Genomic DNA, 25,087 nt, shown 5'->3' with positions numbered 1-25,087 from the left:
TTGGATACTCTTGCTAAAAGGTATTTAATGAGCTGTAAAAAGACCTATCTACCCTTATTAAAGGTGCGCAGGAGGGGGGAGACAAGCAATAAATGAGGGGTATAGGTTGTCCAGCCCACCTTTTAGCAAGTTTTAGCAACAAAAACTTGCTAAAGTGCTAAACTTTAGCAACTCAACTTTAGCAAGTTTTAGCAAGGGTGTTTGGCAGTTTAGCAGCTAAAAATTGCTTAACTTTTATTAGCAACTAAGGTGGAACCAAACAAAATTAAGTTCCTGCATCCCACATGCGTTGCAGCTCTCATGACCATTTCGTGTGCAGGTGCAAGTCACATGATCAAATAGTTACAAAAAGCTTAAAACGTTTAACTGAAAGATATGGCTTTAGGAAAGCGACAATGAAAAGCGCACCGTGTACGTGACAAACCAACCTAAATAAAAGCCATTCATTTGGAAGAGCAGAAGAATGAGATTAATGCACATGGTGTAGAATCTATATAAAGTACTAAAAATATTATTATGGTAGGCTCATATTCAATTTTGTCCATTAAAAAGAAGATATATCAACAAAAAGTACTAAAAATATTATTATGGTAGGCTCATATTCAATTTTGTCCATTAAAAAGAAGATATATCAACAATAAGTACCCATACGATCTTTAAAAAGATTGACAAAGTTAACACATACGCTTCATCATTGACGGATACGCACTACTATAAAACGAGACTTTGATCCTAATAAAAATTTCGGAATAAATTGACTCCGGTACCGATCTAACTTTGATACTCTCCGGAGATTTTTAGTAAACCTACACTCGGTCACGTGCGGCCTCACATTCGGGCTGCATGTTTTTCACATGCACCGCAAACACGTGTTGGAGATCGATCGAGACTACACGTATGCAGTTTGATGCAACCTGCAGGAGCTACATCTAGCACCACACCAAAAGGCTATCCCTATCCTGTTGATACCTCCATGCATATAAATACCAATCACCCACAGCACGCAAATTGAGTTGAACTATATACACTCGCGTTTGCAATAATGGCTGCTGCACCCGAACACATCTTATCCTCATCCCTGCAGCCGCCTCTTCTTCCAGCTTCGTCTCCGGCGGCGGCCGGAAACGCTCAGCTACGCCGCCCCGGCGGCTCTTATCCGGTGTCCAAAACGCTGCTGTCCGGTGACCTTGACCTCCAGGTAGCTTAATTACCCAGCTTCTCCGTATCTACTATTTTGATTCTTCTAAGTTCATGTGCATCTAGATAGGATATATATCTAGATGCATATAAAAATCTATGAATCTAGAAAATCTCAAATGACTAATAACTTAGGACGGAGGGAGTAGTAAGTATATGATGTGTATAGAATCTTTATCTTTTTTTTCTTAATTCACAGTTGGCGGAGAGAATGGGGCGGAGGGGCCACGGTCCCCCTAAAACCATGAAAACTTTTTATTAAATATTTAAATTTTAGTTAAATTATGAAAAAATTTAACACTATTAGTTCGATTGTTAGGTAAAATGCCATAATTTGAGTTTAGCTCCGTCCCTATTCTTAGTGAACCCTAATCCAAACCATAGTGTCATTTTCTTTTTTTTTCCAACTGAAGTGAATAATGATATATTGGCAACCTCAAACGCCTCTGCATCGACTACTACTTCGAGGAAGAGATCGAGAGTGCCATGGTCGCGTGCATGGATCTCGTACGTCCATAACGATAATCTCCTCGATGCAACCCTCTCATCCAGGTTCACCGGGGAGACTAGGCATGATGCACTGCTAGAAAACGGGGTTTGGACGAAAAAAAAATATCAGAACGATTTGGACTCGGTACTAAGCTAGGATCCAAATAATTTGGTAGCCCTCGGAAGTCTTTTAGTACCGGTCGGTACTAAAAGGTAGATTTTTTATTGGTTGGTAACACTAACCGGTAAAAGTCACCCTTTTAGTCCGGTTGGTGTTACCACACGGTATTAAATTCTTCATAGGTTATTTTAAATAAAAAGCTCAGTTACATGTGTATAGTGTAGGTGAAATGGTAAAGATGATATGTGTAGTGAGAGAAGTTATTTAAAATATTTTTTAGTGCAGAACTGCTGGCGAGGACACATCATATCTTCTCCACAAAAGAGTTTTCTTAGCATATTCTCCTTTCAGCTTCACCGGCGGCTGGAAATGGCCGGCGAGGCGGCCGCCCTTTGCCGGCTTCCAAAATGCTGCCGGCTAGTGACATTGACCTCCAGGTTAGCTTACCAATCAGCTAGCTTATAAAGAAAGCAACTAATCCATGCATGAGTTATTATACCGATATGATGCATACACTTGCATTGATCCCCCATGAATTGTAACCGTAATCAAGAATCCTGCTAGTGTGATTTTCTCTATACAAGTGACCTAGTGTGTCCTAGTTACATCTGTGCTCACACTCTGCCTGAAACACCCCAGAAGAGCATCGTGACTATATAAAAGACTCTGCATGGGCATCGGGAGAGAGAACGGGAGACGATGGCTGTCGTCGACAACCTCAAGCGCCTCTGCATCGCCCACTACTTCGAGGAAGAAATAGAGAGCGCCATGGGCGTGTGCATGGATCTCGTTGACAGTGGTGACCTCCTCGATGCAACCCTCTCCTTTAGGCTCATGAGGGAGAATGGGCATGATGTTTCAGCACTCAGCAGGTCAGTAAAAGTATATGGTATGTATAGAGAGAACTGCTATAGCAGTCTCAAACATGTGAAACTTAACACCATTGCTTTTGTAATATTTTTGTTAGAACAATGGCACCAATGTATAAAACTTGTTCCATTCCACCGTTGGGGAAAGCCCCATCAGTACTGGTTCGTAACCCCTTTAGTACCAGTTGCGCAACCGGTATTGCTAGTTCGGTACTAAAGGACAGGCCTTTAGTACTGGTTGATACAACTAAGTACTAAAGGGTATTAAAAAATTTTAAAAAAAAAAGAAACAACCCCGCCCGAGCCCAGCCCCCGCTACCCCTCCCGCCCGACCCCCGCCACCACCACACCGCCCGACCCCGCATCCCGCGGCCCGCCGCTGCCGCCGAAAAAGAAAAAGAAAATACCTGTGCCCCGCCGCCGCACCCCTGTGCACATCACCGAGCACCTCCACGCGCCCCGTACCTCACCCCGCCACCCAAGCACTGCCCTGCACCTCGCCCCGCTGCCGCTCCTCACTACCAGTGAGGGGCGAGCGGAGGGGGAAGGGGATGGGCAACGGCGATGGGAGAGGGAGGGGGTGGGGGCGGCAGCAGGAGGGCAGGGGAGAGAGAGGGACGGGAGAGGGAGGCAGCGGACACAGGCGGAGGAGCGGATAAGGAGGCGGGGGAGAGAGAGAGAGAGGATAGGAAGGCGGTGGACAGATCGAGGATAAGATTGCACTACTATAGAACTGATATTCCATCCAATCCTTTTTTGTCCCGAATGACTTTGGACCCGAGACTAAAAAATCTTTAGTCCTAGGTAAAAAATGAGGCACCGAAAGGACACCGACGGGAGGAGCTTTAGTCCCGGTTGAAAAGATTTGCTAGGGACGCCCCCCTTTTGTCCCAGTTGATAATTCCAACTGAGACAAAACATTTAATCCCAGTTGGAAACACCAACCAGGACAAAACACAGGGCCGCGCACGGGTCTCGACGCGCAAGTCCTTATCTTCACAGGGGTGCCTTCTTTCTTCTCCACGCGCACAAGTTCTTAGCAGCTGTTCCTCTCCTCCTCTCCTTCCTCCTCCTCCTCTCCCTCCGGCACGGATGGCCATCCCCTCCCCCTGCTGCCCCTCCTCTTCCCCCTCTGCTCGCCCCTCACTGGCAGTGAGGAGTAGCAGCGGGGCGAGGGCGGGCGGCGGCACGTGGAGCGGAGCGAGGCGGAGCCGAGGTGGGCGGAGCAGGCTAGCAGTGGCGGGCGGAGCAAGGCGGAGCTGAGGTGGGCGGAGTGTGTGGAGCCGAGGCGGAGGCCGGGCACGGGGGAGGCGGAGGCGGCTCGTGGGGGAGGCGAAGATGCCGGCGGAGCGGGACGGGCGCGGGCGGGCGGTGCACGCTGCCGCCAGGCGGGCGGCCGGCGGGCGTGTGGCTTTTCTTTATTTTTTTCGAAATTTTTTAGTCCCAATTAGTAACACCAACCGAGACTAAAGGCTATGGATGACCCGGGACTAAAATCAACTATGAATCAAACAAGTTTTGCCACTAAAATTGGCAACAGCAATGGTAATAGACGGAAAAAGTTTTACATACAAAATCAAAAATCAAAACTGTGACCGGCACGCAGTACTTTTGGGAAAATATATTGATGTTCAAACATTAAACAGTTTCGATGACTCCTCGGTCGATGTGTGGCAGATGACGTTCTCCGGAGGTTCACCAACAGCGCTGGCGAATTCAGCCTTGCTCCCAGCAAGGACATTGTGGGGCTCCTAAGCTTGCATGACATGTCACACTTGGACATTGGAGAAGAAGCATCACTCTACAAGGCAAAGGTGTTCTCAAGCAAGCACCTTGCATCTGCCATCAGGTACCTGGAGCCAGGCCTCGCAAGGTATGTGAGGCACTCCCTGGATCACCCATACCACCTGAGCCTGATGCAGTACAAGGCCAGGCACCACCTCAGCTACCTGCAGAGCCTGCCAAGCAAAAAGTGTGCTACTGCAATGCAGCAGCTGGCAATTGCAGAATTCCATCTTAACAAACTGCTGCATCAGAAAGAAATGGAAGAGGTTAAAAGGTACATTAAAAAAGTTATCCTTGCTAGAAATTGCATGAACATTCTTGTATACAATGTGCAGGGATTGTACCACATATCAAAATTAAAGAGAATATAATGGCAACTTATTTTTTTTCTAGCAGTGAGAAAAAGAATTTCTATGCATATGAGTTCTAATGTTTTTGGAGAAATCAGATGGTGGATGGGCCTAGGACTGGCTCAAGAAATACCGGCGGCCCGGGACCAGTTGCTGAAATGGTACATGTGGTCCATGATGATCCTCCACGGATCTTCCTTCTCCACATACCGGGTTGAGTTGATAAAGGTCATCTCACTAGCTTATATTGTTGATGACATATTTGATCTTGTTGGCACACAAGATGAGCTCTCTCTCTTCACCGAGGAAATCAAAATGTAAGCCTGGCAAAGATACTTGGGTTAGATAATCTTAGTTGTTTCATACATCGAGACACATTTCACAAAGTGCAATTCGCAGGTGGAATACTGAGCCTTGTGATTCACTCCCCAGCTGCATGAGATCATGCTACAAGGCTCTTTACACCACTATGAATGAGATCGCAGATGTGGCCGAAAAGAAGCATGGAGTGAACCCTGCCAATCACCTCAGGAAAGCTGTATGTTTCTAACTCGTTTTCCATCTAGTTCTGATTTATTTGTCCTATATTATATTGCTGAATAGCACAACTGCCTCCATCAAAAACTTATTAAGATATTTCACGCACTATAAAAAATTTCCTGCATGTTCAGATGATGACCTCTGAACAATTGTTAACACATGAAACTCTACCATTTGGTGCAGTGGACAGAGCTGTTTGATGTTTCATGGCTGAGTCAAAATGGCTGGCAGCCGGTCATGTTCCTGCCGCAGAGGACTACCTAAGAAATGGCATTGTCACATCAGGAATGCCACTTAGGGGTGTTTGGTTACAGGGACAGTTTAGTTCCAGTCACATCAGTATTTAGATACTAATTAGAAGTATTAAATATAGGTTAATTACAAACCGCCAGGATGGTTAGCGTCATGTACTCTTACAACAAGGAGCAGAGGCTCCTGGTACTCGAGGACTACGCGAGGATGCTGCTGTTATGAAACTATGATTGATGAGGACCCATTTCCCTCTGTCATGTGTGATTTTTACTCGCTCGATATTTAGTTGGCACCAGTGTAGAAATTACGCCTTGGATATTAAATAGCTAGAATTATTTGGGTGAGTAAACGTATATACAATGTTCGGGACAAACTAATTAATTTTAAAATAAGAATGATTAGAAAAAATAAGAGCCGTCCATCTCAAGAAATTTAACGATGGAAATAAAGGAAGTACTACCTAAAGAAAAGAAAAGTATCAAGAACTACTAAATTGGTGGGATCAAGTACCAAAAATAATTCTTAAATTTATTGTTTTAATTGTTTTACCTTAGGTATGTACCAACAAGTACCGATGGCTACTTTTAAACCACCGCAAAAGAGCTCTAAAATAACCAATTAGCATGCCCGAATATCACTGAAACCAGTTTCCGTGGCTTCAGCTTCACTCTATTTTTCAAGAAAAGCAAACCATGTTACTGACCTTCGATTTCATAAGCAATCTTTGCACCATCAAACAACCCTTGTTGAATGACAAATCCATTCCTTGCCGAGCAGCTAAAGACATTTTCTTGAACTTACCTCCATCGTCAGATATTCAGATTGCAGAAGCTCATCCGATGGTCAATCCTAATCCTAAAGACAAACTAAAGCCTGTATTTCCTGATACTGTGTTACTAAGATCTCTACTATTCCTGCTTAAAGGAAGTGCTGGTGAGACAGTACGGCTTCTTTTTCTTCTCCATCTCCAGACTCCAGTACAATGTGATAAGAGATGTGAAAATCAAATGATCATTACAAAAACTCCTGGCGAAACCCAGCATTTCCCATCATGCTGTGTGCAGGTGCTCATGCATAACCTTTTTGTGTTGCAGAAAATGCAGCTGCTCTTGTCACCTGTATATAGAGCTGTACTTCTCCTGGAGGAGTATACTTGAAGCACTCCCCACTACCGTGAGAACCTAGTAGTAGTAACTGTTCGTGTTTGGAAGCTGAAGAGTAGTGAAGACCCTGTGAATGATATAGGCCGCACAGGACTTCAGGAATGTAATAATGTGTATAATCAGTTGGGCTTCAGGCTTCAGAAATCCAAGCAATAAATTGTTTTGCAAACGGTTTTTGCAGCGTGTGTAAATTAGTGAATAAATCTGGTGCCATTTGTAAGAAAATCGAACGAATGCCCAAAATTGTGTCGCTGTTTTGAAATTGTTGTTGCCATGCTTCGGATGGTTGATTGGTTCTCAACAAAGATGAGACGGCGTACGCTCATCGGCTCATGCATTTGATCAGAAGCTTTCTTGTACTTAGTTTTGACTATCTACTACATAATTCTACAATGGAGGTTCCAACACAATTTCTAACCTGAGAATAGCTTCGTAATTCTGTCTAAAGCTATAAACCGGCCACAGCACATTGAGACTGCATTGCAACTGTTACCAGATCGGGGCAAGTACTTTTTGGCTTTGGAATATCAGTCAGCCCTACTCAGCATGGAACCATAGGCACATTACAATTGGAAAAAAAAACGTACGATGTTCATATTTGTAAACTCCAGGCACCACAGATAAGTACCATATTAACAAGCAATCACACCAGACGCCTTGAGGGTTCAAAATGCCTTGACAGTACAAGTATTACAGAGAATTTTGGTCCGATTCCCTAGTGCTAACAGAGATTCACCCCTTGCCACCCAGGGCTTTTGACATCACAGCAGTTACGTCCAGTGCAGTCGTTGATTTCAGCACTGGCATTCGTCAAGTTCAGCATGGGCATGGTTTACATTATCGCAACGCTCAAGTAATCACCAATCTGCAGGAGGCAGCATAAATGAGTAATTTGTGCATTGACAAAAGGCATAATAGAAAAAAGCACAATACAACATTGGCGAGAACCTGGAAACCAAGCTCTGCAAGAGTTTTGGCATCATCCCCTCTTCCATGACCATATGCGAATGTTGAACCCACCTACAAATATTCAACAAGACAAGTAATGAAAGGTTAGCATGCAGTGGAAACACTAGTATAGAGAAATTTACACGACTAGGCAGGTAGCTAGCCATCTGAATGAATTAACAAGGTAACAAGCAGCATTTTTCATGACCGCCATGATGCGAACAGTAAAGTCGCTTTAACTGATGCATGTTAAGGGCCTAGAGTTGTGCTAATGCCATTGAGATTTATGAAAAAGATTCAATGGACACAAGATCATAATGATACAATCCAACCCACCAGTCTTGATGTGAAGGGGGCTCCACATTTTAGCATTAATGACACAAGCTCATTTCGCAACAGAACTTCAGTTTTTCTATTAAAAAAACACCAAGCATTTGACATCATAAAACAGGGAATGCGGTGGAATCAGGATTAATCCAGTAATGCAAAGGAGGATCACATTTTAGCAACGGTTACAATTCATAAATTAATTCCTTAGAAGGATAGATATGACGACTGGAGAAAGGGAATCATGTGGTGTTTGTAAATGAAGGAAAGAGGTTATGGGAAGGTAGTCACAATGGGAATAATTACCTGTCTTACAACAAAACGACCATTCTTGTCTGGGTACACAAATGCAAAAGAAAGCCTAGCGTTTCTTTTCCTTGCTGGAAGAGCAACCTCTTTCACCTGAAAAAGACATCATAATGCACTGATAAGATTTTCATACATAGTGTTGAGAGAGTGCAATATACCACTTGGCATGTTATTGACATGCAGGCTCAGGCCCGCTTGTCAATGTCACACCCAGTGGTATGTCATGAAGACATGATAACCTCTTTTCCTCCAAGGTATGGATCAAAAGTTTCTTTTTTCTTAAAATGGCACAAGCAAGTAACATATGTGAAAAAGGGACTTACGAGATCAGTGAGCTCACGGAGCGTGGCATCCTTCCATGTATAAATTTGAACTTCATCTTTTGGTTCTTTCCCTCTGACAGCAAACTCTTCATTTTGGTGATGGCCAGCAACCTGTAAATAGCCACCAACGATCAATTTTCTGAATACGTGGCATTTCCCCATAAACTCTACTATAAGACATGTAAGAAAATAAGAGGTGCATGATATGTGTTACTATCCACAATACATTTGTGCAGATCACAAGCATAAAAACTTATATCCAAAGGTCTGGGTTCGCTGCTGTGCTTTTCAGAATCAAAATAGACAATATAGTTTCCGTTGAGCAGCACCGATTGACCTAGTAAGACAGTAAGCTTTCAGGGCAGCTAAATAAGTATACCACAAAAGATGTGCTCATAGAACACAATTCTTTGACCAGCGAATTGCTAAGGTGTGTAAATTGTAAATCTTATAACTTGTAGTTGTAGGACATGTTACTGTGCTCAACAGCTCTGTAAAATAATCAATTATATAGTGCAGGCCTCTCAACGTAACAAACAGTTTATTCCCTTTGGTTAAGCAGATCAGTGTTTCCTCAGGGTCATTCCAAAGGTCTGCCATATTATGTTTGTTTCCATTTATAACACGTGTAAGTATGGCCTAGTGCTTAATTAAACTTAGCTGATAATTCATCAGTTTCACCATCAAACAGTTATACAGTTATGCAATCCTACTTAGACAAAAAAAAAAAAAGTGGCACCCATGCTTCTAAAAGGGTTCCCAGCACAAGTAAACTGGCATTAAATTGCATTTTTAATACTAGAGTTCTATAATAAGGAAAGCTTTCCGTCAATTCCACTATGGGCAGTTGATACCCATGAAATCCATTCAGATGTCTGCCATATATACAAACAAAAACAAGTAGATCCAGAGTACATTTGTGCACATCACCCCAAATAGAAGTTATATCCTAATGTCTGAGAATGCTACTGCGTTTTTCATGAAACATTGAGAATGACATGTAGACAACTTCAGAATATATCTTAGACAATATAGTTCCTATTGAACAGCACCGATTGACCCAGTAAAGCAGTAAGCTTCCAGAGCAGCTAAAAATAAGTAATAAAGTACCACAAAAAAGTTTGCTCACAGAACACAATTTCTTGACCAGAGAATAGCTAGAGTGTCTAAATTGCAAACCTTATAACTTGTAAGTACAGATAGCTGTGCTCAACAGCTCTATAAATAATTAAATCTGAAGTGCAGGCCACTCAACATATCAAACAGTTTATTCTCTTTATCTAAGCAGATCAGCTTTTTCCAGAGTCATTCCAGAACAGGTCGGCCATATTATGTTTGTTTCCCTTTATGCCACTGAGTAAGTACGGCCTAGTGTTTAACTAAACTTCGCTGATTATTTATTCAATAATTTCACAATCAAATAGCCATACTGTTATGCAATCTAACAGTATGCTTCTAAAAGGATTCCAAGAGCAGAAAACTGGCAGTAAATTGCATTTTTAAAGCAGACTTCCAAGCAAATAAAAGCTTTCTGCCAATTCCACTATGGGCCGTTGGTACCATGAAATCCATTCGAAAGTTGAAGTCATATACAAACAAGAACAAGTGGATCCAGAATATTACAACCTCTCAAATTTAAAAACACTAAAGTACTAATCAGTACATGTAACCAAAAATTCAGATGGGGCAAAAATAAGAAGAAAAGCGTACTTACCCTCGTAAAGACCCTGAGCAGGAGAGGACAGGTCTGCACCCAAAAAAAAAAACACAGCTCGTTATCAGTATGAGAATCAGTCAACATTCATATTCCCCTGGATGCAAGACCTAGCCTAATGTTGTGGAATTGCGTATCATTATCCACCTACTTCTACAAGCACAACTCCGTTGGATATCGAAATCAGGGGCAGGGGACCCCGGCCGGGGGATAGTTACCTTCTCGCGGTCGATGGGTTCAGGGCGGAGGCGCGCCATCGGCGGAGGCCCCCGGTGCTGCAGCGGCGGGCCCGGCCGCGCCGGCCTCATGGGCATGTCGCCCATGCCCGCCATCACACGTCCTCAACACCAAGGCTCGCAGGGGAACTCGCCGCCGCCGCCGCCGATTCGTCGCGGGAGAGGTGGGTGGGGAACGGCGTGCGGGAGTGGATGTGTCTCGAAGCGAGGCAATAAACCCTAACTCCCTAAGCCTCGCAATTTCCTCCCTGGGCTCAATGGAAATTACATAATTGCAATTCGGTCCACTTCTCAAAACCGACCAACGATCGGGGCAGTTGTATTGACGTATCGCTACAAATTTCATCTAAATCCCCCCATGTAAAAATTACGCTACCGTTCACACCACCCTTGCTCTCCTCGCAAAGAATAAATCAAACTAAAACAGATTTGTTACTTTGCAAGCGCTCTGCAGATGTCAGCTGACCCCAAAACTTAAATCACATCATGTTAATGGAGCTGATCGTGGCCGTTTCTTGCTAACTTCACCACTAGCTCTCAACAATTCTTGTGGCTATATCATTTAAATTTTGTATACAATTATCGTAGCCTCTTGTAGCGTATATATAGAAAGTGCACACACATATACCGTGCTAATCTCGGGCCTGTTCGCTTCAGCTTATTCAGCCGGCTTATCAGCCACTAAACAGTGTTTTCCTCTCACAACAAATCAGCCGTTTCAGCTTTTCAGCCGGCTTATAAGCTGAAGCGAACAGGATCTTCACTTAACAACCAACCACACACAAGCACAGCCCACTTTTAACATAATCATTTGTAGAGCTATAAAGATGTATTCGCAATGCAGTTATCAAGTTTGTAACTTAGGTACTAACATTTTACTACGGTAGGTTGGAGCAAGTTTTCACTGATATCAACGTCTATACTTGTTTTGACGGTACATATACATTACGCACATGTACATAGATACACCAAAGTAGAACGTGAATGAATTTATAGCCGTCACACTTACGATCTCAAATGCAAATGCATTTGGACTTGTACCATGGAGTATTTCATGTTTTAATACATTGTGGTAGCAGGACGGTGGGGTGTTTTTATTCCCAGCTACCAATTGTCACATATTTAGTAGAAAGCGTCCAACAATTAGATGTCATACTCCTGATGAGAATCGTGAAGAAAGAAAAACTGCAACGTCCTTATCACCAACCACCAACCAAATAGTCAGATTTGTAGCGACCCTACAATTAAGACATAGCTAGCGTTGATGGCTAGCATCAAACGTACTCGTAAAATATATTGGTGGATTGATTTTTTTTAAGAAAAAATTACCAGAAGCCACTCCACCTTCTCGTGTGAAGCATGGTGGGTTTGTAACTTAGGTACTAACATTTTACTTACACGGTAGGTTTTGTGCACACCATAACAATAACTCATACAAGCAAGCTTTCAGTGATATCAACATCCATATTCATATATACATAGATACGCACCAAACAAGCACGTGAATGAATTTGCAGCCGTCACACTCACGATCTCAATTGTACCAAGGAGTATTTCATATTTTAATATGTTTATAATGTGGTAGTAGAATACACATATACATAGATACACACCGAACAAGCACGTGCATGAATTTGCAGCCGTCACACTCACGATCTCAATTGTACCGAGAAGTATTTCATGTTTTAATACATTTATAATGTGGTAGTGGAAGGACTAACAGAAAATTATCACATGGTTGGCACGAGGCCATCCATGAATTAGATTCCATACTCCTGATGAGAAACGTAAAGAAAAAGTTGTCACAGACAGACAGGCTTGTTACCAGAAAGATTTGTAGCGACGCTATAATTACAACGTAGCTAGCGTTGTTTGCTAGTGTTTTGTTGGCTAGCGACCACACACCCCTGATCAATTGATTTTCACATAAAAAGGAATTTACCATAAGCCACCCTACCCTCCCGTGTGAATTGTGACTCGGAATTGAATGCTGCACTCGAGACCTCGAGTGTTTAAATTCTGAACAACACTTCGAAACTGCTTGGTAGTTTGCCTAGGGAAGCGCAAACGACAAGGCCGGACGACCCGCGAGCCGGGAGAGGGCTTCAAAAGCGAGCAGTTCCCCGAGTCCACTCACCCCCCGCTCACACCTTCCTCGCTCGCCCGCCCGCGGCGCAGGCAGGCAGCGAACCACCACCGCCACCCCTGCCCGCCGCGCGCGCCATGGCCGCCGAGAACAGTGCGCGCCCCGTCGCCGACGGCTTCCTCCGCTTCCTCATCCCGGCGCCCAAGCCGCGGCGCCCGGCCGCGCCCGCCGCTGCCGCGCGCCTCGAGCCGCCGCACCGCCTCGTCGCGCCGCCGCCCGCGTTCCCCGTGCTGCGCCCCGAGGAGCGCCTCCACATCGTGCCGCCCACGCGGCCGGACTGGCTCCCCCCGCCGGCGCCGCGGAAGCCGCCGCCTCCTTCTCACTCTCCCTCGCCGGGGGACGCGGGGGCGAGGCCGCGGCCGTTCCCGCCGGCGTTCAACGAGCCGAGGACGCGCAATGCGGGACGCTTCGGTGGACGTGGGAACGGCGCGAGGGGGAGGAGCCCCGGGGCCACCGCCCACAACGGTGGAGGAGGGCGCTCTGTTCCTCAGAGGTCCAAGCCGGCGGGGGTGGTTCACAAGAAGAAGGCGTGGGTCGCCGTCGAGAAGAAGGGCGAGGATGCCGGCGACGAGGATCGGGCGGCGGGGAGCGAAGGCTATTCCGGTGGGGATGAGGCGGGCATTGAGGCTGAGGACCAACTCGAACCGGAGGACGAGCAGGACACCGGTGGTCATCGCGAGGGTCTCGATCGGGAAGACGACGCGAATAATTCTCTGCACATGGCTGCTAATCAGGAGCGTTCTGATGGCGGCGGCGGCGGCGACGAGCGGATAAGCGAGGTAGGAAATATCTTCAAACTCCCGTCTTGGCAGTGAAAATGCATTCCATTGATCGATCGATCACATATCGTTCTGTTCATTCACTTGCTGAATTACCAGTGCTCGTTTGCAGCAGCTTGTATCTCAGTCGAATCAAGTACCACAATTGAGTGGCAGAATGCGCAGATGGCAGGTGGAGTCCCGCCCCGAAATTGACACCTTCACGCCTGGCTTGCTCGCGCTCTACGAGTCCCTGAAGCCGTCAGAAGAGCACAAGTCCAAGCAGAATCAGCTTGTGGACTCCCTGACAAAGTCTGTCAGCAAGGAGTGGCCCGATGCTCAGCTGCATCTCTACGGATCATGCGCCAATTCGTTTGGAACATCCCACAGCGATGTTGACGTTTGTCTTGAGATGGAGACTGGCACCGAGAGCACAGCTGAGGCTCTTCTGAAATTAGCAGATGTATTAAGGAGTGATAACTTCGACAATGTGGAGGTAAGTCTTCATTGAGTTCTACAATTGAATTATGCAGCATTCTCATCCAAAGTCACTTGAGTTAATTCTTTACGTGGGTTCAATTCTTACTGCATATTGTCATTCAACTCTGATGAAGACTTGCCTTCGATATCTTTGCTTGATTATTGTCTGTTCATGTCGTTCCTCTTGGTCTCTAATACGTTTATGCAGGCAATTACCAGTGCTAGAGTTCCGATTGTAAGGATGTCAGATCCAGCAAGTGGCTTCTCGTGCGACATATGCATCAACAACCTCTTTGCTGTTGCTAACACAAAGCTTCTTAAGGATTACGCCCAGATAGATCAGAGATTGCTTCAGCTGGCCTTTCTTGTGAAACACTGGGCTAAACTGAGGGGTGTGAATGAAACTTACCGTGGGACCCTCTCTAGCTATGCGTGAGTAGAAAAAAAATGATATTTTTGGTTTTAATACAAATTTGGGTTCTAAGCTTTGTTTACATGAACCTGCAGGTATGTTCTCATGTGCATTAACTTCTTGCAGCTACGAGAGCCCAAGATTCTACCATGTCTGCAGGTTTTGTAGCTAACTTTATCAAATTTACTTGATGTTTCGCAATTATAATTTAGGATAAGATTACTCCTGAATTTTTCCTGCATTTTGATTCATGATGTTAATATAGGTAAACCAACCATTTTTATTTTGCATTTCAACCCCTTCCATTTTAAAACTTTTTTCCCTTTTTTTATTTGATGGTAGAGTGCTATGCTCAATTGATCCTGGATTTCCACCATTTCACCCTTCCTTCATATGCATACTTTTCGGGTGGCTTGCTCATCATTCAACTATGGTTGGTCTCTCCTTTTTTTTCTTCTTTTTTTTTCCTTTTTGCAGAAAGTAGGTCTATATGCCACTGAACAATGAGTACAGTTAGAACTAAAATCACTAGTCTGGAAATTGCACGAAATTTCAGTTGACGCCAAAAGTCTTAGTTTTTAGCTTCACGCTTCACGCCCTTCCCATGCCTTTCAGGCCATGGAGCAAACATTTACCATGAATGTTGATGGCACCGAGTGCGCATATTTCGACGAAGTTCATCATCTCCAAGACTTCGGTGCTGATAACAAGGAGAGCATCGCGGAATTACTCTGGGCGTTCTTCCACTACTGGGCATTCGACCATGATTACAGGCGTGATGTCATCTCGGTTCGCATGGGGAACACGATCAGGTAATAAGAGCCAACAATCTTATCTGAACAATAAACTTGCAGCATCAATTTCGTCAGGTCTCACGTAGTGACGTAGGTTTTGAAGAATTTTACAAATTTCACTGTTGTGAACAGCAAGCAGGAGAAGAACTGGACTACTCGTGTCGGCAACGACCGCCATCTGATGTGCATCGAGGACCCGTTCGAGACCGGCCATGACTTAGGCCGTGTGGTTGACAGGCAGACGCTCAGGATCCTCAGGGAGGAGTTCGAGCGAGCTGCCGGCGTGCTGCAGTACAACGATGACCCCTGCGTGACTCTTTTCGAGCCCTATGACTGAAAATTATTCAGCATGAAACAACTGACAAGTAGCCCTATGGCAGTTCTACAATGAACTGGAGAAATGAATTCAGATTCGGGTAATGAATTGTTAAGATATCTAGTAAACCAAGTAGTACTGACTGGTCGAATTTGAAACGTAAAACTTGTGCCGGGTGAATCTCCGGTGTGAAGTTAAAAAAAAAAGGTACTACCGTAAGAATCGCTGCAGGCTGCAATGAGTTCACAGTAACTGGTACACCAGCACTTTCACGTATGCTCTGCGCGACTGCAAACCTGAAGAGGTAAATTCAATTATCTGATTTGGAGAACATGCCATTGATGCCAACACTGATGGCATGTACTGTATGGATTTACAGTTGGATGCTTGAAGCCTGGAATAGGCCAATGTAGCATTCTTGCAATCTCACTTCCCAGTATCTCTGAACAATTTCCATGGTATTAAGCATCTCGTACTTCTTAAAAATAAATCAATAGGACACCCTGTAAGCGCTCACGTAACTCCAAACTTACGGCGTCAAGTGTTTGACAGTGTAATCATTACCTTTCTCAGTACCAGGAACCTATCGAGTATAATTCCTACTTTCCTAGGACAAAAAATACTGAACAAAAGGATGAGTTCTACCCCAGGTAGCCAACTTGTCTTTCATGGCCCTAATCTCCTAGGCTACGCATCAAACTTTGCTTCCAAAGAAATATCACCCGCTACTCATGCACATCCCGCAGACGTAGAGCTGGGCTGAGTGGACAACTTATGGGCTGTGGCACAAAGATGATAGCTCAATGATCTTTACAGGTTTGTGTATCTCCATTTCCATCTTCATCGTGATCTTACCCAATCCAAATATCCAAAATGGTATGTGCCATCTTCACGTGGCCTTCGTTTTGATGTACTCAACCTGGTTAAAGTTTTCATTGTGCAACATGCCCGTTGGAGAAATGAGCCGTTGAAAACCACTTGCAAACCGACCCTGCGATGGACACATTGTTCAAAGACAACAGATTCGGGCTAGTTAAGACATTACATGGTAGATGCTTTAGATATCCAATATAGAGAAATGACCATACCCACTGAAACAAGACGAGTATCCACCAGCATCCTGGCAAACTACCAAATTTGTTGCGGAGAACCTTTCAAGATGAAACCAAAAAGGAAAAGTTATTCATCTTCATCATTACCCTTTTGAATTTGAGACTACGAACTCTTGCTTTTTTCCTTGCTGAGCCTAACCAACTGACAGCATTCAAAAGTGACCAGAGGGTAGAAATTACAGCGCAAATCATATTCTTATTATTGATGGTTCAGACCTCATAATCATTAATGTCCTGATTCTCGTTTTAACTGAAGTATCAGAAAGATTCATGTGGTCTCCCACTAATGATTCACGGCAGGAAAAGGGAGAAGAAACAGGCATACCATCAATAGAAGGGTTCCAATGCAAAAGCATACACTCATTGATTGACTTAAATATCTCAGATCCCTTCCGGCCTAAAAGAGGACAAAAATATAAATTAGATGTCAGCACATTGTCCGACAAATGGTAGGTAAGGCCATTCTCAATGCAAGTTTCATGAGGGTTTCAAACTCATTAAATGACATGCCACATAGGTAAAAATGGTGACATGGCATAAAATTTATGAAGAGAGAGAGGAGTTGAGTTTCATGGGATGAAACCCTGTGTACACAGTTACCTAGACTTTGAAACTATGATGAAACCCCATTGAGAGCAATTTGTTTTATGTCCATAACTTTTGTCGATCCTGTGTGGCCATGGTTAGTGTGCCACTACTTAATTTAGGTACAATTACAAGTGGTTACATATTCATATGGCATATTTGATCTCAACACCATACAACAATTAAATACTATGAGTAGCCTATGAAATCGTGACATGAAACTATGCATTGTAAGGGGCTGTTTCATTCATCAACTTAAATCTTTGAAGATGATGTGGCACTCTTGGAAATAGTGTAATGAAACTCTCCACTGAGAATGGCCTAACAATATGCTGGCCCTTACAAATTATGCACGAATAACTCTTCATTCTATTAGATTGCCACTACCATGCGATAATGTCAAAGATTGTTCCAATCATTACACTACTGCTATGCCTTTTTTTGTATGGAAATAGTACAAGGAGGGCTCCTCTGGTCTGTTATTGCTATGCTTATTGCAAAAGCAAGCATACTCAAGCATGCAAATTTATCTAACATAGTGTGTTTGGTTTGTGCCCAATCAACCACAACAAACTTTAGGTAGCCCAAGGAGTTAAGCACTCTTTGGATGGTCATCAAATTTAGAAGAAACGCGTGGCTTCTTGGTCATGCCTCATGTGTTTTTCTTTTCAAATGCTTGGCCAAATGTATGTGCAACCAAACATTGACCAAAATTGTTGCCAGGTTTGGTAGTGCTAATTTGGGTGCAAACCAAATGAGTCTGGTTAACCCAGTGCACTTTAAAAGAGAATCCGTATGGGCCAGATAGATGAAATAAATCAGATTATCAACATACCAATAATGTTCCTTCAAGGGAGTGTACTGAAGGAGTCACCAGCAATGCACTGAAATATGGAGCCAGTATTATGTGCATCTGTTGGCAATATAATGCATAATTAGTGGGTTACAAAGAAAATTCAAGCACTAAACACTAGTGGCCAAGCATGAATAAAATCAATTTTTTTAAGTGATGTATCAGACCTGTTGGACAACCATTCTGTCATTGGTAAAGAGACTGGGGAAAAGCCATGGAACAAGTGTCCCTACTGTACCCAAAACCGCTCCAGTAATCGCTCCAATGATCACAAGTGACTTCAATAGCATCCTTGCCTACAATAAGTTAACTTTAGGATCTTTCAGAGTAAGCAACAAAATATTCATACAGTTTAGTGTAGAAATGAATTTGAAGTATGCTGTCCCAACCATTAGCTGTTGCTCTAATGCAGGAGAAGGAAGGAATGTCTGTGCAAATACACTTTTCATGCAAAGTATATAGAACATGAAAACTCAAAAGGATGTGTCAGCTGAGAAACAAACAGCGATAACTGTATCAATTGATTCATCGGATGTAATTAGTTTTCTCTAGATGAACCATATCAAAGCATATATATACAAGTGTGCACGGACACATGTTCATCAAACAACACATTTCTATCAATGGCAGTTAGGGCAACAATGATATGGCATCGTTATTTACATAAATTTTAACATTGCAATCAATAGGTACCTTGGTCAAATTACGATTAGCACCATATATCAGCTCCGGCATGAATGACTGTGCAGTTTGTGACAGAGGCTCACCCCAAACAGTACACATGCATAAGATATTAATCATAACCTTCAAAAAAATGAAGAAAGTGATACATTTGTCAAATTCCTTTTTATTAGATATTCTCTCATCAGAAATCATTTCATAAGTTACAAGGCATAAACCTGGTGGGCTGCAAGAGTTATTGCTCCCATAGAAGTCGCTGAATATGTGAGCAATGCATAAAATGCTACCTGAAGAGGATTTTTGAAATAATTCATTAAAATGACATAAGGAAAGGATATAGATTGTAGGACCCCAAAATGGTACCTTGGATGTCATTGTCACAAAAACAGGAGCTGCAATTTCAAATATCTGCAGCAGCTCTCTCGTTGAAGGAATCGTAAATGAGAAAGCTCGAAAACCCTTATTGTTTAGATTCCGCATCATCATGAAAGCTGCAACAATCTGATAGTGCATCAAAAAATAGCCATTCAAGAGACAAACCAAACAATATAAATGAAGAAAGAGAAACTTGCTGGTAAGAGATGAAGTTTACATTTATAGGTTTCTGAGTGTGGGGGGGGAAACTTTTATCAATGTGGTGTTTCACTTAGGAACAAATCAGATGGCATGCCTATTAACCTATACATTGGATGATCAACAACTTTGTGGAATCATGCTCAAGTTATTACATGCTTGTTGGATGACGGCCAGCCTAGGCCAAGTCCTTAGCATAGCAAGAAGGAATTAGCCGTCTAATTCTTGTGTGCCTCTTATAGATAATCTCATCTCCCTTAACCTTAAATAGAGATGAGTATCTTGCCAATAAGCATATAATAGGTACAAACCATTATTTTTCAAATTAAACTAATCTGTAACTTCATTATATCTCGATTTCTAGCTTAATGTGCAAGACAACTTAACAAACCCATCTTCCATAAAATAGAGAGAGGAAGTCATAAGTGCCACCAAAGAGATGTGAGATGGTAACTGGGAAGTGTGTCTGTACCTGTGAAACCATAGTTGCCCAGGCCGCACCAGCAATTCCATAGCCACAAACAGAGCAAAGAACTATATCACCAACACCATTTATAACACTAGCAGCTGCTAATGCCTTCAAAGGACCCCAAGAATCCTTCACGCCCAGGCTGAGTAATATGAAATACACTATATAATAAGAGATGTGTCTAATCAAGATAGCTTTATTAACTCATAAGTATTCATGCTATCTGATCCATTTTTATTCATGTAAATGTGTGGCTGTGTAGCCCATGCATGTTTATTCGTGTCAATATGAAGAGTAGGTGATTACAATTTACAAGTGCTGGCTGACTATTCTCAAAACCACAATTGTGAAAGTCAAAGAGATATCTACCAGTGTTCTACTATTTCTCACTGGAACTTCTGAGACTAATGTACGTTTTCACTGCTCTACTGCAATTATAGCATTTGAGAAAGTGGGTGGGGATCTAGAATGTAGATATAACTTGTAACCCACATTCAAACTTGTGCTTCATGACTTGGGTTAACTTTGTCTTTTTTTCCCCCTTTTGTGGATAATTTTATTTTTTTAATCTGAATAAACAGCAAAAGTAGTTCATTTAGACTTCAACGAGATGCATTTTGACAAAGAAGAAAGGCAGGACAGAATTAGCAGGCACAAATATTCAATAACATAAGAGAAAAGGAATGGGCATAGCATGTACCTAGCACTTTGAGCAACTAAGCCAACAAGAACTGCAGGCCATGCAAAGCCTCTTATCTGAAAGTAAGTACACATATTGATATATGTTACTCTACACAAAAAGGGGAGTTTCAACTTTATATCTTATAATATAGGCTATTGAAGAATTCAACAAGCTTAGAAGCATAAGAAACTAGAATCCCGCCCACTTAACCTTGTGGTTAGAGCCATCTACAGTATCTGCTCAACTTTATGAAATCCAAGGGATCTATCCAGACTGTCCAGGGACAGAGATAAACACTTATAATACGACCAACTTGGCAATTCAAAAGACAGTTTTACCTATGAGATTATGATAACAAGCAATATCTGGAGCTAAATAAGCATAACATTATTTGAAAGGTCAATTGTGATTTATGCACCTCAATTGCATTCTGCATCAGGTGAGGCGACCACATATACACAAGAAAATAGATGTCCATAGGACATGCAAAATTACAGCTTTCCTCACATGTAGACTTCATAAGCAGAAAATATGTCCATCAGGTCTTATCAATCATTATTAACACCATGTGTAGTTGTGTACATATAACCCAACACAACTAGTTGAATACTGAAAGCAATGTGTGAAGGGAGCTATCAGAGATGTTTTTTTTCTGTCTGTTTCCCACTCATGCATAATTACAAGGTTTTATTTCATATGCAACACAAAATTGAACTATGAACATATCCATTTATACAAAATTGAACTATAAACCGTATCCATTTCTACCAGTATTTTTTTATTGCCAATGCTCAAGAAAAAAGAACTCAAAACCATGACATGTTACCTATATATCCCAGAAATCTGGCCTTTCCTATCAATTATATCGGGGAATAATGTTGCAGAGAGAGATTTTACAAACCTGTGCATATGTATTGGCCGAAGTGACAATTTCATAATTCCCTGATCCAGTAAAAGCTGGAAAGAAGAAAAGAGGTTATATAGTTTAATGGAGGGTACCACATATAAAGTTCAATGAATGGATCATCCAGAGCAGAAAATTATATTGGAACAACAAACTGACAGGACAAATATAAGTGTGCCCTATCTTTTCTAACCACACATCCTAATCAGAAAATAAATTTAAAATAAGAACAGCAATCAAGATAAAAGAAGACATAATCCCCAATAACATTGCATGCTTGGTTGAGTCTAAGACAAAGCAGAAAGCAGTAAATGAGATAATACTATGACAAATTAAATAATCAAGGTTTTCATGCTCAAAACTTCAAAGGAAGTATGAAAAACATGCTGATAGCTGTAGGTCCAGATACTATTTTTCGAGTCTTACCAGTCAATACTTGAGTACCAAAAACCTTGGTGAACAAAAACATTCCTATGCCACAAGCAAGAGCAATAAACAGCAACATAGACACTTGATGCTGTGCAAGTTCTTTATCCTGCATATAGTAACTGCAGCCAGATTAGATTACCAATATAGCAAGAATGTAAGATCCAAGAAGGTGATTGGCATCTGAAACTGACAAACATTGAGCACAGAAGGTATCTGTAACAATGTGCCAAGTGCCAAAATTCACGAGAGCTTGGTTTCACATTAGTCTATAAACTGCTAAATAGTATCCTATCTATGTCCTGGTGTAATATTCTTAGTACCAAACAAATGTACAGTCGCATGAAGAGGGAGCAAACTTGTACCAGAATTCAAGCATGCTGGGGAATGATCATCCTTTTTCCATTGCAGATTCCTTAATTTGACACCTCTAGTCTTTTCAAAAGGGCAAGCATACTGACTATAGTTCTGGAATAACTTTAAGTGGCTATAACACAACATAACCACTCTTTGTAGACAAGGTGATATAATCTTCACCTTATAGACTACAACACCACAATCTGTTGACGTAACACACTAACATAGAGGAACAGAGCGTCTAGGATGGAATAATAGGATTCACCTTTTTAGCTAAGGATGTGGCCACCATGTTAGAGGTCGCAACCGAAAGGAACATGAATATGTAGCTTAGGTAGTCGCAGAACACTGTCCCAGGCCCTGGAAGGAAAGGAAAGCAAACAGAAGAATAAGAACACATCGAGCAGCCTGTCGGATGGGCCTGTTTTACATATTTATGGGCATCAGAATATGTGTATCAAGCGTGCAATCGCCGCCTTGGGCAATCAGCTCACCACAGGCAATGCGTAAGGTTCACGTCGCATTTGAGCAGGGATGATCACTGTAACTGAGATTGAGTGTACTAGTGTGTTGCAACATCATGTGTGCTGTATGGTGATGGATAGGAAAGCGAAGGAGAAAGGACCTAGCGCGGCGAGCTGGAGTGCGGAGGTCTGGCCGATGACCATGGTGTCGATGAGGCTCATGAGCGGGCCGCAGATCCAGAGCCCCAGCGCCGGGCCCGCGAACACGACGATGTCCCGCACCTGCTCCCATATCCCCGCCGCCTGGTCCCCACCGTCGTCGCCGACCCGCGCGACGGCCGAGCCGGCGCAGCGGCAGGGACCGGCGCGGGAGGAGCCCCGGCTCTCCTCCAGCCGCGTCGCCCGGAGCAGGCGGAGGCGGGCCGCGGGAAGAAGAGGAGCAGGGAGTTGGAGGCGGCGGAGGTTAGTGGGTGCGGCAGCGGGGGCGGGGATGGGGTGGGCGGCCGAGAGGAGGCGGAGGTGCGCCGACATGGCTGCTGCCGCCGCCGCCGCCGCCGCCTGACGAGTTGGAGACTAGAGCTGGTTCGCTTCCTCTCCGGCTGCCTCCTCCGGTCGACCGGTCCTCCCCACCCCCTCGCGCCGCCGCAGCCGGAATGATGAAATGGCGTTGGTGGTAAGGCTCCGGATCGTGTGGAAGGGAAGGTTGCCTGCCGTTGCTTTGCTGTGCCCCCAAAAGTCCAAACCTGTCCTCTTCTGCAGACTGCTGCAGTGGACAGTGGTCGTGTACGTAGACGTATACCGTATACCATACACACAGGACACGTACATGGGTACAATCACTGCTACCTACTCCTACATCTTGGAATATATACCCCTCCGTATAGGAAAAGGAAGTTGTTTTGGACAGCGACACGGTCTCTAAAGCATTACTTTGACTCCTTATTTTTATAAAAATATTTATCAAAAAGTGATATATGTATATTTTTATGAAAATATTTTTCAAGACAAATCTATTTATATGGCTTTCACATTTCTAAACTCAACAACTTAAAAGTTATTCATGATTTATATTCCTAATGTTTGACCCAAATCTTGTCCAAAACAACTTTCTTTTCCTATAGAAGGGAGTACTGTGTAATGGAGATACTCAGACTTTACATTACGAATTCCAATATTCAAAATGCATTCATTTATTTCCGCGGTTCACTTCTCCATGCCCATCGCTACGCAATGCTCAAAATACATTCATTTTTTGTTCGCAATTCACTTCTCGATGGCCATCGTATACGCAACGACCGGTCACCACTATGCAACTTAATCGGTCTCCTTAGCTTCTAGGACGCTCATTTTTAGGATACGACAAACATTTTCTAGCCACTCTCTTCTTCTTAGCCCTGGAACCTGTTTGGTAACATGACACAATGAAAAAGACGCGCCCTGTCATGCCTCCTCCCTGAAATCGGTCCAGCCAGCCAAATGGGCAAGCTACAATCATACAGCCAGTTGATTGGGAGCCATTCCAAAATCAACATAACTAGGGCGTGATTGGGAGCCATTCCAAAATCAACATAACTAGGGCGTGTTTGTTTCTATTTTATTAACGCTCGTTATATACACTCTTCAGTGTCGTTCAAGTGATGTTTTTATATACACATTTATACTAACCTGCTACTCAGCACTTGCAATAACCCTGTTTTTTATATGCATTATATTTTGGAGGATATTCTATTTTCGTTGCAAATTGAGCTTAATATGCATATTTTGAAATAAGCCTTGAACGAGCAACGAAACAGTTGAAGACAAAGGTCGATGGGCTCAAGAAGAGGCTGGGCCGATCAGCCTGAGGAGCCCATGCCGATCAACCCATACCGATCGGCTCAGGGCCTTCTGGCCTCCACCGATGCTCATATTTGGCAAGCAATTCTCCAAGATGACTTAGGGGCTAAGAAATTTAAGATATGGCAAGGATCACTTCGGGATCAAGGAGGAATCAAAGAAGATCAAGCAAGAGATTTGGAAAGTTATTGTAGATCAATATCATCCCGAAGCTATCAACGTGTTAGGCTCACATGCATACAAAAATAAGTTTCCAGAACATCAGAGAAGACTTGGCGATGAAGGCGCGAGGGGACAAAAGGAAGGTCTAGGCCGATCGGCCTGGGGCTTTCCTTCGCCCCCTCACCTTCCAATTTTTACCACACATTTCTCAGACTATAAATATGCCCAAAAATCTATTGGCATGGGGATCCATCGAAGAAATCCATTAGAAGCCGGCAGAAACACACCATAGGGAGCTGAGGGTCGTGCAAGTCTTCGAAGTTATCTAGGAGATGGCTTAGGCTAGATCTTAGTTGCCATGGTCGTCTCTGCGTGGCAAAGCCATGGTGGAGTTCCAGAGCTGAGCCTTGTGATCATCAAGACTTATGTACACACGATGGTGATAGCAATCTAA

The 25,087-nt window shown here is 43.3% G+C and overlaps 4 protein-coding genes across 5 annotated transcripts; 2 read left to right on the top strand and 2 right to left on the bottom strand.

The window, feature by feature from the left end:
- The first annotated feature begins 987 nt into the window (after nucleotides 1-987).
- Nucleotides 988-5,907, top strand: LOC117837512 (terpene synthase 2, chloroplastic). Its single transcript, XM_072292329.1, has 7 exons — nucleotides 988-1,159; nucleotides 2,471-2,675; nucleotides 4,354-4,735; nucleotides 4,910-5,128; nucleotides 5,211-5,349; nucleotides 5,535-5,590; nucleotides 5,744-5,907. The coding sequence occupies exons 1-7, from the start codon at nucleotides 1,043-1,045 to the stop codon at nucleotides 5,823-5,825; spliced, it is 1,200 nt and encodes a 399-aa protein (XP_072148430.1). The 5' UTR covers nucleotides 988-1,042; the 3' UTR covers nucleotides 5,826-5,907.
- Nucleotides 5,908-7,335: 1,428 nt separating this feature from the next.
- LOC117837524 (histone deacetylase complex subunit SAP18) lies at nucleotides 7,336-10,832 on the bottom strand. The gene is made up of 6 exons (XM_034717186.2): nucleotides 10,606-10,832; nucleotides 10,388-10,420; nucleotides 8,674-8,784; nucleotides 8,348-8,443; nucleotides 7,715-7,786; nucleotides 7,336-7,631 (listed from the first exon to the last, which is right to left on the bottom strand). Exons 1-6 carry the CDS (start codon nucleotides 10,717-10,719, stop codon nucleotides 7,599-7,601), a joined length of 459 nt encoding a protein of 152 aa, XP_034573077.1. The 5' UTR covers nucleotides 10,720-10,832; the 3' UTR covers nucleotides 7,336-7,598.
- A 1,912-nt stretch (nucleotides 10,833-12,744) lies between these two features.
- Nucleotides 12,745-15,633, top strand: LOC117852532 (UTP:RNA uridylyltransferase 1). Of its 2 annotated transcripts, none has more exons than XM_034734664.2 (6): nucleotides 12,745-13,548; nucleotides 13,664-14,023; nucleotides 14,216-14,439; nucleotides 14,515-14,578; nucleotides 15,035-15,231; nucleotides 15,346-15,633. In XM_034734664.2, the coding sequence occupies exons 1-6, from the start codon at nucleotides 12,847-12,849 to the stop codon at nucleotides 15,548-15,550; spliced, it is 1,752 nt and encodes a 583-aa protein (XP_034590555.1). In that variant the 5' UTR covers nucleotides 12,745-12,846; the 3' UTR covers nucleotides 15,551-15,633. The 2 variants fall into 2 exon arrangements, with proteins under 2 accessions (XP_034590555.1, XP_034590547.1); XM_034734656.2 differs by having other exon boundaries at nucleotides 12,746-13,548; nucleotides 13,661-14,023.
- Nucleotides 15,634-15,985: 352 nt separating this feature from the next.
- Nucleotides 15,986-23,330, bottom strand: LOC117852546 (protein DETOXIFICATION 46, chloroplastic). The gene is made up of 14 exons (XM_034734674.2): nucleotides 22,797-23,330; nucleotides 22,437-22,531; nucleotides 21,815-21,923; nucleotides 21,386-21,441; nucleotides 20,503-20,558; nucleotides 19,806-19,944; nucleotides 19,124-19,261; nucleotides 18,979-19,047; nucleotides 18,773-18,883; nucleotides 18,247-18,375; nucleotides 18,062-18,139; nucleotides 16,967-17,038; nucleotides 16,618-16,680; nucleotides 15,986-16,520 (listed from the first exon to the last, which is right to left on the bottom strand). The coding sequence occupies exons 1-14, from the start codon at nucleotides 23,164-23,166 to the stop codon at nucleotides 16,419-16,421; spliced, it is 1,587 nt and encodes a 528-aa protein (XP_034590565.1). The 5' UTR covers nucleotides 23,167-23,330; the 3' UTR covers nucleotides 15,986-16,418.
- Between the last annotated feature and the right edge of the window lie 1,757 nt (nucleotides 23,331-25,087).

The sequence above is a fragment of the Setaria viridis genome, chromosome 1 (genome assembly GCF_005286985.2).
Source record: "Setaria viridis chromosome 1, Setaria_viridis_v4.0, whole genome shotgun sequence".
In the NCBI taxonomy this organism is placed as follows: Eukaryota; Viridiplantae; Streptophyta; class Magnoliopsida; order Poales; family Poaceae; genus Setaria; species Setaria viridis.
Note: the sequence above shows the minus strand (reverse complement) of the source record. Positions and strands in the feature narration are given on the sequence as shown.

Excerpts from the sequence above, each read along its gene's own strand:
- LOC117837512 (XM_072292329.1), top strand. The coding sequence starts at position 1,043 with ATGGCTGCTGCACCCGAACACATCTTATCCTCATCCCTGCAGCCGCCT. Across the intron at positions 1,160-2,470 it reads GCCCCGGCGGCTCTTATCCG|ACTCTGCATGGGCATCGGGA; the intron begins GTGTCCAAAACG and ends ACTATATAAAAG. Across the intron at positions 4,736-4,909 it reads GAAATGGAAGAGGTTAAAAG|ATGGTGGATGGGCCTAGGAC; the intron begins GTACATTAAAAA and ends TGGAGAAATCAG.
- LOC117837524 (XM_034717186.2), bottom strand. The coding sequence starts at position 10,719 with ATGGCGGGCATGGGCGACATGCCCATGAGGCCGGCGCGGCCGGGCCCG. Across the intron at positions 10,421-10,605 it reads AACCCATCGACCGCGAGAAG|ACCTGTCCTCTCCTGCTCAG; the intron begins GTAACTATCCCC and ends TTTTGGGTGCAG. Across the intron at positions 8,785-10,387 it reads TGCTCAGGGTCTTTACGAGG|GTTGCTGGCCATCACCAAAA; the intron begins GTAAGTACGCTT and ends GGCTATTTACAG.
- LOC117852532 (XM_034734656.2), top strand. The coding sequence starts at position 12,847 with ATGGCCGCCGAGAACAGTGCGCGCCCCGTCGCCGACGGCTTCCTCCGC. Across the intron at positions 14,440-14,514 it reads GGGACCCTCTCTAGCTATGC|GTATGTTCTCATGTGCATTA; the intron begins GTGAGTAGAAAA and ends ATGAACCTGCAG. Across the intron at positions 15,232-15,345 it reads CGCATGGGGAACACGATCAG|CAAGCAGGAGAAGAACTGGA; the intron begins GTAATAAGAGCC and ends TGTTGTGAACAG.
- LOC117852546 (XM_034734674.2), bottom strand. The coding sequence starts at position 23,166 with ATGTCGGCGCACCTCCGCCTCCTCTCGGCCGCCCACCCCATCCCCGCC. Across the intron at positions 18,376-18,772 it reads CTAATCGTAATTTGACCAAG|GCAAGGATGCTATTGAAGTC; the intron begins GTACCTATTGAT and ends AACTTATTGTAG. Across the intron at positions 18,140-18,246 it reads ACAGAATGGTTGTCCAACAG|ATGCACATAATACTGGCTCC; the intron begins GTCTGATACATC and ends TATTGCCAACAG.